The sequence below is a fragment of the Pseudorca crassidens genome, chromosome 16 (genome assembly GCF_039906515.1).
Source record: "Pseudorca crassidens isolate mPseCra1 chromosome 16, mPseCra1.hap1, whole genome shotgun sequence".
Classification (NCBI taxonomy): domain Eukaryota; kingdom Metazoa; phylum Chordata; class Mammalia; order Artiodactyla; family Delphinidae; genus Pseudorca; species Pseudorca crassidens.
The window spans coordinates 85,075,125-85,092,877 of record NC_090311.1 but is presented as its reverse complement, the minus strand read 5'-3'; the positions used below and the strand labels follow the sequence as shown (position 1 = coordinate 85,092,877).

The window sequence follows — 17,753 nt, the reverse complement described above, 5'->3', positions numbered from 1 at the left end:
AGGAATTCCCACACCGGGAAGAGGGGGGGCGGGAGGAATTCCCACACCGGGAAGAGGGGGGGCGGGAGGAATTCCCACACCGGGAAGAGGGGGGGCGGGAGGAATTCCCACACCGGGAAGAGGGGGGGCGGGAGGAATTCCCACACCGGGAAGAGGGGGGGCGGGAGGAATTCCCACACCGGGAAGAGGGGGGGCGGGAGGAATTCCCTCACCGGGAAGAGGGGGGGCGGGAGGAATTCCCACACTGGGAAGAGGGGGGGCAGGAGGAATTCCCACTGTGGGAAGAGTGGGGGCGGGCGGAATTCCTACTGTGGGAAGAGGGGGGACGGAAGGAATTCCCTCACCAGGCAAAGGTAGGGGAGGGGGTGGCAGCATCTCTGGACCAGGCGGAGGAGGAGGTGAGGGGCACGGTGGGCTGGGAAGTGCAGGCTCAGGCACGACATGGGGTGGGGTCCGTGGAGGAGCCACGGTGCCCAGACCAGGCATCTGGTGGGAGAACTTGGGAGACAGAGGCAGTGCAGTAGGGATGTCATGGCTGTTTTCAGAGGAGGGAAAAGCAGAGTGCTCGTGGCTGGTTTCAAACTCCGTGTGAAAATAAGGATGGGAAGGCTGTGAGCTCGCCTGTCCTTGACTGTCAGACCAGGGCGGTGACGTGGGTGGTGGAGCCTGGAGGGATGGATGTGCATCGAGCTGAACTGATATTCGCCTTGGAGACACAACCAAAGAAATCTCTGCGCAGAACTTGTTCTGAGGTCCGGGAGGTGAGGACAGCCCGGCTGAGTCTCCACTCGTGGCCTCAGGCAGGGCACCCATGAGAGGATGTGTCAGTGTCCCACCCTCCTCTGTCGGGGACGTCTGGATGGACTTTGCCTGTAAAATCCTTTCATGCCCTACTTCCTTTTCTCCCAAACTGAGAGCTCGCAGACACGTGTCTCCAGAGGTGGCCGCCTCCAGGTCTGCAGCCGGGTACTGCTTCTCTAGCTCAGCTATTTTGGTCCTCAGATCCTCAATGGTCTGCTCCAGCTGCTGAATGACAGTGGCCTGACCCTCAGATTTCATGTCACAAACTTCCTGAGGGGCAACAGAGACATCACAGTTAAATATAAAATAAGGAATACTCAAAATACCAAAAACTGGTCTTACAAAATTAAGCAAAATGTATTTGTTTGTTATAATACTTCTAAACGCTCCCTCCATGGAAAGACACTATTACTATTTCCACTGGTCCCTGCTTTTCCATCCTCGGATTTCAAATTAGTTTACACACGTGACCATGAAGTCCGAAGGCCCCTGTCTAATCTTCGAATGAAATCATGGAAGACCGGCAGACCGCTGAGAAGAGGGAAGAAGAGACTGAGTGACAGACCCACATAATGCCACCATAGGCTACTCTCTTCCTGCCCAGTAACATCTGCTACTAGGACGTTCCCTAAAGACATTTTAAATCCTGAGTTTTACAGTTAATCACAACCTTTAAAAGGTAATCTCTAAGAGGTGGAGAAGTGTCCCAGAGAGAGCTACAATATGTGAGCAGGGATTGCGAGCTTGGGAGCCTGAACCAAGATGGCGGAGAAGAAGGACATGCTTTCATTCCCTCTTGTGAGAACACCAGAATCACAACTAGCTGCTGGAAAATCATTGACAGGAAGACACTGGAACTCACCAAAAAAAGATACCCCACATGCAAAGACAAAGGAGAAGCCGCAATGAGATCGTAGGAGGGTTGCAATCACAATAAAATCAAATCCCATAACTACTGGGTGGGTGACTCACAGACTGGAGAACACTTATACCACAGAAGTCCACCCACTGGAATGAAGGTTCTAAGCCCCACATCAGGCTTCCCAAGCTGGGGGTCCGGCAACGGGAGGAGGAATTCCTAGAGAATCAGACTTTGAAGGCTTGTGGGATTTGATTGCAGGACTTTGACAGGACTGGGGGAAACAGAGACTCCACTCTTGGAGGGCACACACAAAGTACTGTGTGCTTCAGAACCCAGGGGAAGGAGCAGTGACCCCATAGAAGACTGAACCAGACCTACCTGCTGGTGTTGGATGATCTCCTGTGGAGACGGGTGGTGGCTGTGGCTTAACGTGGGGATGGGGACACTGGCAGCAGAAGTTCTGGGAAGTACTCCTTGGCGTGAGCCCTCCCAGAGTCTGCCATTAGCCCCAAGAAAGAGCCCAGGTAGGTTCCAATGTTGGGTTGCCTCAGGCCAAACAACCAACAGGGAGGGAACCCAGCCCCACCCATCAGCATACAAGTGGATTAAAGTTTTACTGAGCTCTGCCCACCACAGCAACACCCATCTCAACCCACCACCAGTCCCTCCCATCAGGAAACCTGCACAAGCCTCTTAGAGAGCCTCATCCACCAGAGGGCAGACAGCAGAAGCAAGAAGAACTACAATCCTGCAGCCTGTGGAACAAAAACTACATTCACAGAAAGGTAGACAAGATGAAAAGGCAGAGGGCTAGGTACCAGATGAAGGAACAAGATAAAACCCCAGAAAAACAACTAAATGAAGTGCAGATAGGAAACCTTCCAGAAAAAGAATTCAGAATAATGATAGTGAAGATGCTCCAGGATGTAGGAAAAAGAATGGAGGCAAAGATCGAGAAGATGCAATAAATGTTTAACAAAGACCTAGAAGAATTAAAGAACAAACAAACAGAAGAACAATACATTAACTGAAAGGAAAACTACACTAGAAGGAATCAATAGCAGAATAACTGAGGTAGAAGAACAGATAAGTGACCTGGAAGACAGAATGGTGGAATTCACTGCTGTGGAACAGAATAAAGAAAAAGAATGAAAAGAAATGAAGACAGCCTAACAGAACTCTGGGACAACATTAAACACAAAAACATTCCCATTATAGGGGTCCCAGAAGGAGAAGAGAAAGAGAAAGGACCCGAGAAAATATTTGAAGAGATTACAGTTGTAAACTTCCCTAACATGGGTAAGGAAATAGTCAACCAAGTCCAGGAGGTGAAGCAATTCCCATACAGTGTAAACCCAAGGAGAGACATGCCGAGACACATAGTGATCAAATTGGCAAAAATTAAAGACAAAGAAAAATTACTGGGCTTCCCTGGTGGCACAGTGGTTAAGAATCCGCCTGCCAATGCAAGGGACACGGGTTCGAGCCCTGGTCCGAGAAGATCCCACATGCCACGGAGCAACTAAGCCCGTGCGCCACAACTACTGAGCTTGCGCTCTAGAGCCCACGAGCCACAACTACTGAGCCCACATGCCTAGAGCCTGTGCTCTGCAACTAAAGAAGCCAGCGCAATGGGAAGCCCGCGCACCACAACGGAGAGTAGCCCCAGCTCACTGCAACTAGAGGAAGCCCACGTGCAGCAATGAAGACCCAACACAGCCAAAAATAAATGAATTTTAAAAAAATTATTGAAAGCAGCAAGGGAAAAACAAAAAATAATATACAAGGGAACTCCCATAAGGTTAACAGCTGATTTCTCAGCAGAAACTCTACAAACCAGATAGGAGTGGTATGATATACTTAAAGTGATGAAAGGGAAGAACCTACAACCAAGATTACGCTACCCGGCAAGGATCTCATTCAGATTCAATGGAGAAATCAAAAGCTTTACAGCCAAGCAAAAGCTAAGAGAATTCAGCACCACCAAACCAGCTCTACAACAAATGTTAAAGGAACTTCTCTAAGTGAGAAACACAAGAGAAGAAAAGGGCCTACAAAAACAAACCCAAAACATTTAAGGAAATGGTCATACAAACATACATATCGATAATTACCTTAAATGTGAATGGATTAAAAGCTCCAACCAAAAGACACAGGCTTGTGGAATGGATACAAAAAAAAGACCCATATATATGCTGTCTACAAGAGACCCACTTCAGACCTAGGGACACTTACAGCCTGAAAGTGAGGGGATGGAAAAAGATATTCCATGCAAATGGAAATCAAAAGAAAGCTGGAGTAGCAATACTCATATCAGATAAAATAGACTTTAAAATAAAGAATGTTGGGGGCTTCTGTGGTGATGCAGTGGTTGAGAGTCTACCTGCCGATGCAGGGGATACAGGTTCATGCCCTGGTCTGGGCAGATCCCACATGCCACAGTGTGGCTGGGTCCATGAGCCATGCCCTCTGAACCTGCACATCCGGAGCCTGTGCTCTGCAATGGGAGAGGCCACAACTGTGAGAGGCCCATGTACCACACACAAAAAAAAAAAAGTTACAAGAGAAAAGGAAGGACACTACATAATGATCAAAGGGATCAATCCAAGAAGGAGATATAAGAATTATAAATATACATGCACCCAACATAGGAGCACCTCAATACATAAGGCAAATGCTAACAGCTGTAAAAGAGGAAATCGACAGTAAAACAATAATACTGGGGGACATTAACACCTCACTTACAACAATAGACAGATCATCCAAAATGAAAGTAAATAAGGAAAGAGAAGCTTTAAATGACACAATAGACCAGATAGATTTATTTGATATTCATAGGACATTCCATCAAAAAAACAGCCCATTACACTTTCTTCTCAAGTGCTCATGGGACATTCTACAGGATAGATCACATCTTGGGTCACAAATCAAGCCTCAGTAAATTTAAGGAAATTGAAATCATATCAAGCATCTTCTCTGACCACAACGCTATGAGATTAGAAATGAATTTCAGGGGAAAAAAACATAAAAAACACAAACACATGGAAGCTAAACAATACATTACTAAATAACCAAGAGATCACTGAAGAAAACAAAGAGGAAGTCAAAAGATACCTAGAGACAAACGACAATGAAAACATGGTGACTCAAAATCCATGGGATGCAGCAAAAGCAGTTCTAAGAAGGAAGTTTATAGCTATACAAGCCTATCTCAAGAAACAAGAAAAATCTAAAACAAATAATTTAACCTTACACCTAAAGGAACTAGAGAAAGAAGAACAAACAAAACCCAAAGTTAGCAGAACGAAAGAAATCATAAAGATCAGAGCAGAAATAAATGAAATAAGAACAAAGGAAACAATAGCAAAGATCAATAAAACTAAAAGTTGGTTCTTTGAGAAGATAAAAAAAGTTGATAAACCTTTAACCAGACTCATCAAGAAAAAGAGGGAGAGCACTCAAATCAATAAAATTAGAATGAAAAAGGGGAACTTACAACAGACAACACAGAAATACAAAGCATCCTAAGAGACTACTACAAGCAATTCTATGCCAATAAAATGAACAACCTGGAAGAAATGGACAAATTCTGAGACAGGTATAACCTTCCAAGACTGAACCAGGAAGAAATAAAAAATATGAACAGACCAATCACACGTAATGAAATTGAAACTCCGATTAAAAATCTTCCAAAAAAACAGAAGTCCAGGACCACATGGCTTCAAGGGTGAATTCTATCAAACATTTACAGAAGAGCTAACACCCATCCTTCTCAAACTCTACCAAAAAATTGCGCAGGAACGACACTCCCAAACACATTCTATGAGGCCACCTCAACCTGATACCAAAACCAGACAAACATACTACAAAAAAAGAAAATTAGAGACCAATATCACTGATGAATATAGATGAAAAAATCCTGAACAAAATACTACCAAACGGAATCCAACAACACATGAAAAGGATCAAACACCATGACCAAGTGGGATTTATCCCAGGGATGCAAGGATTCTTCAATATACGCAAATCAATCAATGTGATACACCATATTAACAATCTGAAGAATAAAAACCATATGATCATCTCAGTAGATGCAGGAAACGCTTTTGACAAAAATCAACACCGATTTATGATAAAAAGTCTCCAGAAAGTGGGCATAGAGGGAACCAACCTCAACATAATAAAGCCCATATAGGCCAAACCCACAGCAAACATCATTCTCAATGATGAAAAACTGAAAGCATTTCCTCTAAGTTCAGGAACAAGACAAGGATGTCCACTCTCACCACTGTTATTCAACATAGTTTTGGAAGTCCTAGCCTCGGAAATCAGAGAAGAAAAAGAAATAAAAGGAATACGAATTGGAAAAGAAGAAGTAAAACTGTCACTGTTTGCAGATGACATGATACTATACATAGAGAATCCTAAAGATGCTACCAGAAAACTACTAGAGCTAATCAATGAATTTGGTAAAGCTGCAGGATACAAAATTAATGCACAGAAATCTCTGGCATTCCTATACACTAATGATGAAAAAACTGAAAGAGAAATTATGGAAACACTCCCATTTACCATTGCAAAAAAAAGAATAAAATACCTAGGAATAAACCTACCTAGGGAGACAAACGACCTGTATTCAGAAAAGTATAAGACACTGATGAGAGAAATTAAAGATGATACCAACACATGGAGAGATATACCAGGCTCTTGGATTGGAAGAATCAATATTGTGAAAATGACTATACTACCCAAAGCAATCTACAGATTCAATGCAATCCCCATCAAACTACCAATGGCAATTTTTACAGAACTAGAACAAAAACTCTTAAAATTTGCATGGAGACACAAAAGACCCCGACTAGTCAAAGCAGTCTTGAGGGAAAAAAACAGAACTGGAGGAATCAGACTCCCTGACTTCAGACTATACTACAAAGCTACAGTAATCAAGACAATATGGTACTGGCACAAAAACAGAAACACAGATGAATGGAACAAGAGAGAAAGCCCAGAGGTAAACCCACGCACCTATGGTCAACTAATCTATGACAAAGGAGACAAGGATATACAATGGAGAAAAGACAGTCTCTTCAATAAGTGGTGCTGGGAAAACTGGACAGCTACATGTAAAAGAATGAAATTAGAACACTCCCTAATACCATACACAAATATAAACTCAAAATGTATTAGAGACCTAAATGCAAGACCAGACACTATAAAACTCTTAGAGGAAAACATAGGAAGTACGCTCTTTGACATAAATCACAGCAACATCTTTTTTGATCCACCTCCTAGACTAATGGAAATAAAACCCAAAATAAACAAATGGGACCTAATGAAACTTAAAAGCTTTTGGACAGCAAAGGAAACCATAAGAAGACGAAAAGACAACGCTCAGAATGGGAGAAAATATTTGCAAACGAATCATCGGACAAAGGATTAATCTCTAAAATATATAAACAGCTCATGCAGGTCAATTTAAGAAAAAAAACAAGCAATCCAATCCAAAAATGGGCAGAAGACCTAAATAGATATTTCTCCAAAGAAGACACACAGTTAGCCAAGAAGCACATGAAAAGCTGCTCAACATCACTAATTATTAGAGAAATGTAAATCAAAACTACAATGAGGTATCACCTCACACCAGTTAGAATGGGCTTCATCAGAAAATCTACAAACAACAAATGTGGAGAAAAGTGAGTCCTCTTGCTCTGTTGGTGGGAATGTAAACTGATACAGCCACTATGGAGAACAGTACGGAGGTTCCTTAAAAGACTAAAAATAGAATTACCATATGATCCAGCAATCCCACTACTGGGCATATACCCAGAGAAAACCACAATTCAAAAAGACACATGCACCCCAATGTTCACTGCAGCACTATTTCCAATAGCCAGGTCATGGAAGCAACCTAAATGCCCATCGACAGATGAATGGATAAAGAAGATGTGGTACATATATACAATGGAATATTACTCAGCCATAAAAAGGAACGAAATTGGGTCATTTGTTGAGATGTGGATGGATCTAGAGACTGTCATACAGAGTGAAGTAAGTCAGAACGAGAAAAACAAATATCGTATATTAACACATATATATGGAACCTAGAAAAATGGTACAGATGAACCAGTTTTCAGGGCAGAAATTGAGACACAAATGTAGAGAACAAACATATGGACACCAAGGGGAGAAAGCTGTGGGGAGGGTGGGAGTGGGGGTGTGATGAATTGGGCGCTTGGGGTTGACATGTATACACTGATGTGTATAAAATTGATGACTAATAAGAAGCTGCTGTTTAAAAAAATAAAAAAGAATTCCATAACCTTCCAATATTAAATCTCCCTTCCTTGAAGTGGAGATAATAATGGTGCCTTATCTCTGATGGTTGTGACGAATGAGATAAAGCCTATGTTACTTAGCTCAGTGGGTAGTGTATTATGAACACCCAATAAATGTCAGCTATTATAAAAAAAAGAAAAAAAAAAACTAAGGGAATCTGAATCAAGTATGGACCTTAGGTAATAATAATGTATTGATATTGGTTCAATGCCAAAGGCACTTCCTAATATGTTAATAATAATTTTTTAAAAAAAGATAATCTCTAAAAGCATCTCCAATAAGATAATGGGAAATATTTCTGATATCCATATAGGCATATTCATATATCTTAAGTGCATGTATACAACTTACATCACATTACTACAATTCAAATATTTTATCCAAGGCATTTCAGAAAGGGATGCCTTTTGTCACCACAATTTATGAAGATGGCTGAGAGCAACTGTGCCCCCGTGTGGGTCACCCTCACACCCACACAGTGTCTTCCTCTCCCAAGGGGACACTTTCAGGAAAAAGTGTTTTGGTTATAGAAAAGGAGGAAGCCCTCTGGGTAAACTGATTACCAATAACAGATGAGTAAGAAAAAAAGACAAGAGAGAGGAATGGGTAGAGAAAAAGGAGAAAAGCAGGGACAGGAGGTAGGAGAGAAGGGGGACAGACTCCAGCCAACTAAAGCTCAGGATTACACACCTGCTCACACAGGCTCAACTGCTCCCTTAAGGCTGGAATGAGAGGGGAGGGGGCAGGGTCTCCGTGCTCAGAACTGCTTCTCCAGAGCGCCCAGGGCTCTTCACAGATGACCCCAAGAGAGGCCAACATGAGGAGCCACCATCCACAGCATGGACACCTACTACCTTCCCCTCTCTTCATCTACCATGGAGGAATAATTAAGAGGTTAATACAAAGATGACACAAACTACTGGACTGGCCAAAAAGTTCGTTCTGGTTTTTCCTGAATTTCATTTTTTTTATAGCTGAATAATATTCCATTGTATAAATGTACCACATCTTCTTTATCCATTCATCTCTTGATGGAAACTTAGGTTGCTTCCATATCTTGGCAATTATAAATAATGTTGCTATGAACACTGGGCTGCATGTATCTTTTCGAATTAGTGTTTTCTTTTTTTTTTTTCTTCAGATAAATACCCAGGAGTGAAATTGCTGGGTCACATGGTAGGTTTTAGTTTTTTTGAGAAACCTCCATACTGTTTTCCATAGTGTCTGCACCAATTTACCTTCCCACCAACAGTGTATGTGGGGCCTGTTTTCTCCACATTCTCACCAACATTTGTTATTGTGTTCCTTCTTTTTCCTACATTTTCTTTATTATTTTTTTAAAAATTTTATTGAAGTATACTTGATTTACAACGTGTTAATTTCTTCTGCACAGCAAAGTGACTCAGTTATATACACATATACATATTCTGTCATTGTGTTCCTTTTGATGACAGCCATTCTGACAGGTGTGAAGTGATATCTCATTGTGGTTTTGATTTTCATTTCTCTGAGGACTAATGATGTTGAGTATATTTTCATGTGCCTGTTGGCCATCTGTAGGTCATCTTTAGGAAAAAGGTTATTCAGGTCTTTTGCCTATTTTTAAATTGGGGTTTTTGTTTTTTGTTTTTAATATTTGTTTATTTATTTAGGCTGCACCGGGTCTTAGTTGCAGCATGCAGGACCTTCATTGTGGCATGTGGGATCTATAGTTGCAGCATGCATGTGGGATCTAGTTCCCTGACCAGGGATCAATCCTGGGCCCCCTGCACTGCGAGCACAGAGTCTTAGTCACTAGACCACCAGGGAAGTGCCAGGGTTTTTGTTTTTTGATGTTGAGTTGTATGAGCTATTTATGTATTCTGTATATTAGCCCCTTATCAGTCACATAATTTGCAAATATTTTCTCCCATTCAGTAGGTTGTCTTTTCATTTTGTCGATGGCTTCCTTTGCCATGCAAAAGCTTTTCAGATTAATTAGCTCTCATCTATTTATGCTGGTTTTTATTTCTTTTGTTTTAGGAGACAGATCCATAAAACTATTGCTATCATTTGTGTCAAAGAGTGTTCTGCCTATCTTTTCTTGTAGGAGTTTTATGGTTTCTGGTGTTACATTGATATTTAGGCCTTTAATCCATTTTGAGTTTATTTTTGTGTACAGTGTTAGAGAGTATTCTAATTTCATTCTTTTAAATGTAGCTGTCCAGTTTTGCCAGCACCACTTATTGAAGAAACTGTCTTCTCCACTGTATACTCTTGCCTCCTTTGCTGTAGATGAATTTGACAATATAAGCTCAGGTTTATTTCTGGACTCTAATCTGTTCCATGGATCTGTGTGTCTGTTTTTGTATCAGTACCATATTGTTTTGTTTTGTTTGTTTGTGGGTTTTTATAACATCTTTATTGGAGCATATTTGCTTTACAATGGTGTCTTAGTTTCTGCTTTATAACGAAGTGAATCAGCTATACATATGCATATATCCCCATATCTCCTCCCTCTTGCATCTCTCTCCCACCCTCCTATCCCACCCCTCTAGGTGGTCACAGAGCACCAAGCTGATCTCCCTGTGCTATGTGGCTGCTTCCTATTAGCTATCTATTTTACATTTGGTAGTGTGTATAAGTCCATGCCACTCTCTCACTTCGTCCCAGCTTATCCTTCCCCCACCTGTGTCCTCAAGTCCATTCTCTATGTCTGCGTCTTTATTCCTGTCCTGCCCCTAGGTTCTTCAGAACTTTTTTTTTTTAGATCCATATATATGTATTACCATATGGTATCTGCTTTTCTCTTTCTGACTTACTTCACTCTGTATGACAGACTCTAGGTCCATCCACCTCATTACAAATAACTCAATTTCATTTCTTTTTATGGCTAACAGTCCATTGTATATATGTGCCATATCTTCTTTACCCATTCTTCTGTTGATGGACACTTAGGTTGCTTCCATGTCCTGACTATTGTAAATAGAGCTGCAATGAACATTGTGAGTACCATCTTGTTTTGATTACTGTAACTTTGCAGTATAGTGTGACGTCAGGGAGCCTGATTCATCTAGTTCTGTTCTTCTTTGTCAAAATTGTTTTGCCTATTTGGAGTCTTGTGTTTCCATAAAAAGTTTTTAAATTATTTGTTCTAGTTCTGTGATAAACACCCTTGATATTTTGATAGGGATTGCATTGAATCTGTGGATTGCCTTGGGTACTATGGTCATTTTAAAAACATTAATCCTTCCAGTTCATGAACACAGTATATCTTTCCATCTGTCTGTGTCGTCCTCAATTTCGTTCACCAGTGTCTTATAGTTTTCCAAGTACAGGCTAGGCATTTTATTCTTTTTAATTTGATGGTAAATGGGATTGTTTCCTCAGTTTCTCTTTCTGATAGTTTGTTGAGGTGTATAGAAAGGTGACAGATTTGTTTATATTAATTTTATATCCTTCAACTTTACCAAATTTATTGATGAGCTCTAGTAGTTTTCCAGTGGTGTCTTTAGAATCTTCTATGTATGGTATCATATCATTTGCAAACAGTGAGAGTTTTACTTCTTCCTTTCCAATCTGGATTCCTTTTATTTCTTTTTATTGTCTGACTGCTGTGGCTAGGACTTCCAGTAGTATGTTGAATAAAAGTGGTGAGAGTGGGCATCCTTGTCCTGTCCCTGATCTTAGAGGAAATACTTTCAGCTTTTCACAACTGAGTATGATGTTAGCTGTGGGTTTCTCACATAAGGCTTTTATTTTTTTGAGGTATGTTCCTTTATACCCACTTTCTGGAGAGTTTGAGTCATATATGGATGTTGAACATTGTCAAAACCTTTTTCTACATCTATTGAGACAATCATATGTTTTTATTCTTCAATTTGTTAATGTGATATATCACATTGACTGATTTGAGGACACTGAACCATCCTTGCATTCCTGGAATAAATCCCATTTGATCATGGTGTATGAACCTTTTGATGTATTGTTGGATTCAGTTTGCTAATATTTTGAGGAGGACTTTTGCATCCATGTTCATCGGTGATATTGGCTTGTAATGTTCTTTTTTCGTGATATCTTTGTCTGGTTTTGGTATCAGGGTTATGCTGGCCTCACAGAATGAATTCAGAAGCATTGCTTCCTCTGCAATTTTTTTGGACAACTTTGAAAAGGTTAGGTGTTAACTCTTCTGTGAATCTTTGGTAGAATCCACCTGTGAAGCCATCTGGTCTTTTGTTTGTTGGAAGTTGGTTTTTTGATTTTGTTTTTTAATTACTGACACAATTTCATTCTTGGTAATTTGTCTGTTCATATCTTCTATTTCTTCCCAGTTCCAACTTGACAGATTGTACCTTTCTAAGAATTTGTCCATTTCTTTTATGTTGTCCATTTTATTGGTGTATAGTTGCTTTTAGTAGTCTCTTATGGTCCTCTGTATTTCTGAGGTGTCAGTTGTAAGTTTTCCTTTTTCATTTTGGATTTTATTGATTTGGGCCCTCTCTCTGTTTCTTAATGATTGTGGTCAAACCTTTATCAATTTTTAAAATATCGTTTCAAAGAACCAGCTATTCGTTTCACTGATCTTTTCTATTCTTTTTTTTACTCTCATTTATTTCTGCTCTGATCTTTATGATTTATTTCCTTCAACTAAATTTGGGTTTTGTTTGTTCTTCTTTTTCTAGCTCCTTTAGGTATAAGGTTAGGTGCTTTATCTAAGATTTTTCTTGTTTGATGAAATAAACTTCTATCGCTATAAACATCTCTCTTAGAACTGCCTTTATTACTGTGTTACTGTTGATTTCTCCCTTCATGTCTGTTAATATTTGCAATATGTATTTAGGTGCTCCTATGTTGGGTGCATATATATTTACAATTCTTATATCTTCTTCTTGGATTGATCCCTTGATCATAACGTAATATCTTTCTTTGTCTCTTTTAACAGTCTTTACTGTAAAGTCTATTTTTTCTGATATAAGTATTGCTACCCTGGCTTTCTTTTCAATCCATTTGCATGGAATACATTTTTCCATCCCCTCATTTTCAGTCTATGTCTTCTTAGATCTAAAGTGAGCCTCTTATTGGCAGCATATACACAAATATATATATATATTTATATATAAAAATATATATATTTATATATACATATACTTATATGTATATATATGATTGCTATAAGTTTATTGATCTCTTAATTTCAAGCACGTTATAAAAACCCTGCATTTGGGGCTTTCCTGGTGGTGAAGTGGTTAAGAATCCATCTGCCAATGCAGGGGACATGGGTTCAACCCCTGGTCTGGGAAGATCCCACATGCCATGGAGCAACTAAGCCCATGAGCCACAACTACTGAACCCCGTGGGCCTAGGGCCTGTGCTCTGCAACAAGAGAAGCCATTGCAATGAGAAGCCTGCACACCTCAACGAAGAGTAACCCCCATTCACCACAACTATAGAAAGCCTGCGTGTAGCAACGAAGACCCAACACAGCCAAAAATAAATAATTTTTTAAAATAAGTAAACAAATAAAAATACAAACCCTGCATTTGTATTCTCCTAGCCTCCTGATTACTGTTTTTGATATATGTTACATTTAATTGTTTTGTGTATCACTTAACTGCTTATTGTGGATATGGATGATTTTACTACTTTTGTCTTCTAATATTCCTACTAGCTTTTTGTGTGGATGACTTCCTATCTTTACTATATGTTTGCCTTTACTGATGAACTTTTTCCTTTCATAATTTTCATATTTCTGGTTGTCACCTTTTCTTTCTCACTTAGAGAAGTTCTTTTTTTTTTTTTTTTTTTGCGGTTTGCGGTCTTCTCACTGTTGTTGCCTCTCCCGCTGCGGAGCACAGGCTCTGGACGCGCAGGCTCAGCGGCCATGGCTCACGGGCCCAGCCGCTCCGCGGCATGTGGGATCTTCCCGGACCGGGGCAAGAACCCGTGTCCCCTGCATTGGCAGGCGGACTCCCAACCACTGCACCACCAGGGAAGCCCGAGAAGTTCTTTTAATATTTGTTGTAAAGATGTTTCGGTGGTGCTGAACTCTTAGCTCTTGCTTGTCTGTGATACTTTTAATCTCTCAATCAAACACCTGAAAGAGAACCTTGATGGGTAGAATATTCTTGGTTGTAGGCTCTTCCCCTTCATCACTTTAAATACATCATGCCCCTGACTCCTGGCCTTCACAGTTTCTTCTGAAAATTCAACTGATAGCCTTATGGCAATCCCCTTGTATGTTACTTGTTCCTTTTCCCTCGCTGCTTTTATATTTTCTAATTCTTTGTTTAAAAAAAATAAAAAACTTTTAATTTTCACTCTGTACATCCATTCTCCTCCCGAGTTCTTTGATCATTTTTACAATCATTACCCTGAACTCTTTCTCAGAAAGATTGCCTATCTTCATGTCACTTATTTCTTCTTCTGGGGTTTTATCTTGTTCCTTCTTCTGAAATGCATTCCTCTGTCACCTCATTGTGTCTAAATTGCTATTTGTATTTTTACATATGTGGTAGGTCAGTTACATTTCTTGACCTTGGAGAAGTGGCCCTCTGTAGGAAACACCCTATGCATCCCAGGAGTCCACTCTCCTCTCGTCACCCAAGGGCCAAGGGCCAGCTGGTCCCAGGGTAGTGTCTGGCCTGCAGTTGTGGATTCTATCTGTAGGCTGCAGGACCATAGTTTTCTTGCTTCTGGTGTCTGCCCCCTGGTGGGTGAGGCTGGCCTAGAGGCTTGTGCAGGCTTCGTGGTGTGAGGGGCTGGTGCCTGCCCACCGGTGGGTGGAGCTGGGTCTTGGCCCTCTGGTGGGCAGGGTCATGCCTAGGGTGTGCCTAGAGGTGGCTGTGTCTCTAGCCTGCCTGCCTATAGGTGGGGATGTGTCCTTCCCCGTTTCTTCTTTGGCCAGAGGTGTCCAAGCACTGGTGCCTACAGGCTGTTGGGTGGGACCAGGCTTTAATGACAATATGTCAGCCTCCAGGAGAGCTCACACAGGTGAATGCTCCCTGACATGTCCACCACCAGTGTCCTTCTCCCCAAAGTGAGCCAGAGACACCCCTGCTTTCCCAGGAGACCCTCCAAGACCAGCAGGTAGGTCTGTCCCAGGCTTCTATGAAACTGTAGCTTTTGCCCTTGTTCCTGGTGTGCGTGAGATTTTGTGTGCACCCTGTAAGAGTGAAATCTCTGTTTTCCCCAATCCCATGGAACTCCTGCAACCAAGCCACACTGGGCTTCAAAGCCAAATGCTCTGGGGGCTCCTCTTCCCAGTGTCAGACCCCCACACTTGGGGGCCTGACATGGGGCTCAGAACTCTCACTCCTGTGGGAAACCCTCTGTAATATAATTATTCCCCAGTTTGTGGGTCGCCCACCCAGAGAGTGTCAGATTTGATTATATCACAACTCCACCCTTCCTACCAGATTTGTTGTGCTTCCTTCTTTATGTCTTTAGTTGTAGAGATCTTTTCTGGTAGGTTTCAGACTTTTTCAATGATGGTTGTTCTGCAGATTTTTGTGATTTTGGTGTCCTTACAACAGGAGGTGAGCTTAGGGTTCTTTTACTCCACCATCTTGGCCACTCTCTCAGGATTCATTCACCCCTTTGCTGAGTTTAATATTCTCTCTTTGCCTTTTGTTTTTGCCAATTTAATTACAATATGCCTTGGTGTGTTCCTCTTTGGCTTAGTCCTCTATAGAACTCTGCACTTCCTACACTTGGCAACTCTCCTTTTCCTAGGTTAGGGAAGTTTTCAGCTATTATGTCTTCAATTATGTTCTCAGCCCCTTTCTCTTCTCTCTTCTCCTTCTGGGACCCTTACAGTGCAAATATTAGTATGCTTCATATTGTCCCAGAGGTGTCTTAAACTGTCCTCATTTCTTTGCATTCTTTTTCTTTTTTCTGTTCAGCATCAGCAATTTCCACTGCTCTGTCTTCCAGCTTGCTGATCCATTCCTCTGTATCATTTACTTTACTATTGATTCCTTCTAGTATATTTTACATTTCACTTATTGTATTCTGCATCTGTTTAGTTGTTCTTTATATTTTCTGACTCTTTGTTGAAAACTTCTAACTTCTCACTCTGTGCATCCATTCTTCTCCCAAGTTCTTTGATCATCTTTACGGTCATTACCTAGAACTCTTTCCTGGGTAGATTTCCTATCTCCACTTCACTCGGTTCTTCTTCTGAGGTTTTATCTTTTCCCTTCATCTGGAACATTTTCGCCTGTCACCCCATTTTTCCTACTTGCTGTTTTTACTTTTATGGGTCTGGTAGGTATGTTTCCCGACCTTAAAGAAGGGGCTTTTTTGCGAGACAGAATTCCAGCAGCACACTCCCCTCTCATCACCAGAGCCACATGCTCTAGGGGTCCCCCCCTATGACGTCTGTCTGGGTCTTTCTGTTGTGGCAGGCTGATTATGTGGGTGATCCAGTAGGCCTGGTGGCTCCCAGTCTATTTAGTTACCTGGTGTGGCTTGTGCAGAGGCTGCTGGCCACTGGTTGGCAGAAGTGGGTCATGAGGCAGCTGACTTCAGAACCCCAGGGAAGCCTGGGGCTAGTGCTGGCTCTCTGGTGGGCGGATTCAGGGTCCAGGTGATACCAGGGCTGTTGCCCACCCACTGGTGAGTGAAGTCAGGTCCTAGGACAAGTACCAGCCTACTGGTGGGCAGAACCAGGTCCTGAGGTCTGGTTGCTGGGCCCCAGGGGTCCTAGAGCAGGTGTGTCAGATCACTGGTGGATGGCACCAGTTCCTAACAAAGATTTCTGCAGGTCCCGAGTTTTCTTGACACTTGTGTTGGCCTGCTACTGGGAAAGGCCTGCTCTCTAGTGGGATGGCTGGTCCAGACTGCAGTGCTGTGGTTTGCTTACAGCTGGTGTCTGCACGCTGGTGGGTGGAACTGGGTCCAGAGGCACCTGTGGGCTCAAGGGTTCTTAAGGCAGCCTGTCTGCTGTTGGATGGGGCTGTGTCCATGCCCAGTTAGTTACTTAGCCTGAGGTGTCCCAGCACTGGAGCCAAAATGGCCCTTGACAGCACCAGTGTCCATGTCCATGTGGTAGAACAAGCTCCCCAAACAGATGCCACCAGCATCTATGTCTGCAGGGTGAACTGCAGGGAGAGGAGGTGAGCTTAGGGCCTTTCTACTCTACTATCTTACACATTCTCTCCCAAACTTGTTTTATTTTTTTAAGTTAAACCATAGTTGATTTACAATGTTGTATTAATTCTGCTGTAGAGCAAAGTGACTCAGTTATACATATATATACATTCTTTTTTATGTTCTTTTCCATTATAGTTTATCACAGGATATTGAATATAGTTCCCTGTGCTGTACAGTTAGTCCTTGTTGTTTATCCATTCTCTATGTAATAGTTTGCATCTGCTGACCCCAACCTCGCACTCCATCTCTCCCCAACCCCTGCCTTGGCAACCCCAGGTCTGTTCTCTATGTCTGTGAGTCTGCCAAACTTAATTCTTAAATGCTATTACCTCAGCCAGCTATTTTTCATCATAGGTTTAGGTATAATAAAAGAATGTATAAAACTTAAAAGCCAGGAAGAAGAAGAGGGGGAAGAAGAGAAAAAAGGAAGAGAGACTGATCCTAAATCAGATTCTCACTAAAAATTAAAGTTTTAAAGGGAGAGAAAGGGAGAATTCCAGTGGTCAGGACTCCGCTCTTCCACTGAAGGGGGCAAGGGTTCGATCCCTGGTTAGGGAACTGTGATCCCACATGCTGCATGGCACAGCCAAATTGAAGAAAAAAAAAAAAAAAGAAATTAAAA

The 17,753-nt window shown here is 41.7% G+C and overlaps 1 protein-coding gene across 1 annotated transcript in view; it reads right to left on the bottom strand.

The window, feature by feature from the left end:
- The window catches only part of FMN2 (formin 2), a 310,064-nt gene that overhangs the window by 184,058 nt on the left and 108,253 nt on the right, over positions 1-17,753 (bottom strand). Inside the window, 1 exon segment of the mRNA XM_067711167.1 lies at positions 1-1,071. Coding sequence (XP_067567268.1) covers positions 1-1,071 — 1,071 coding nt within the window.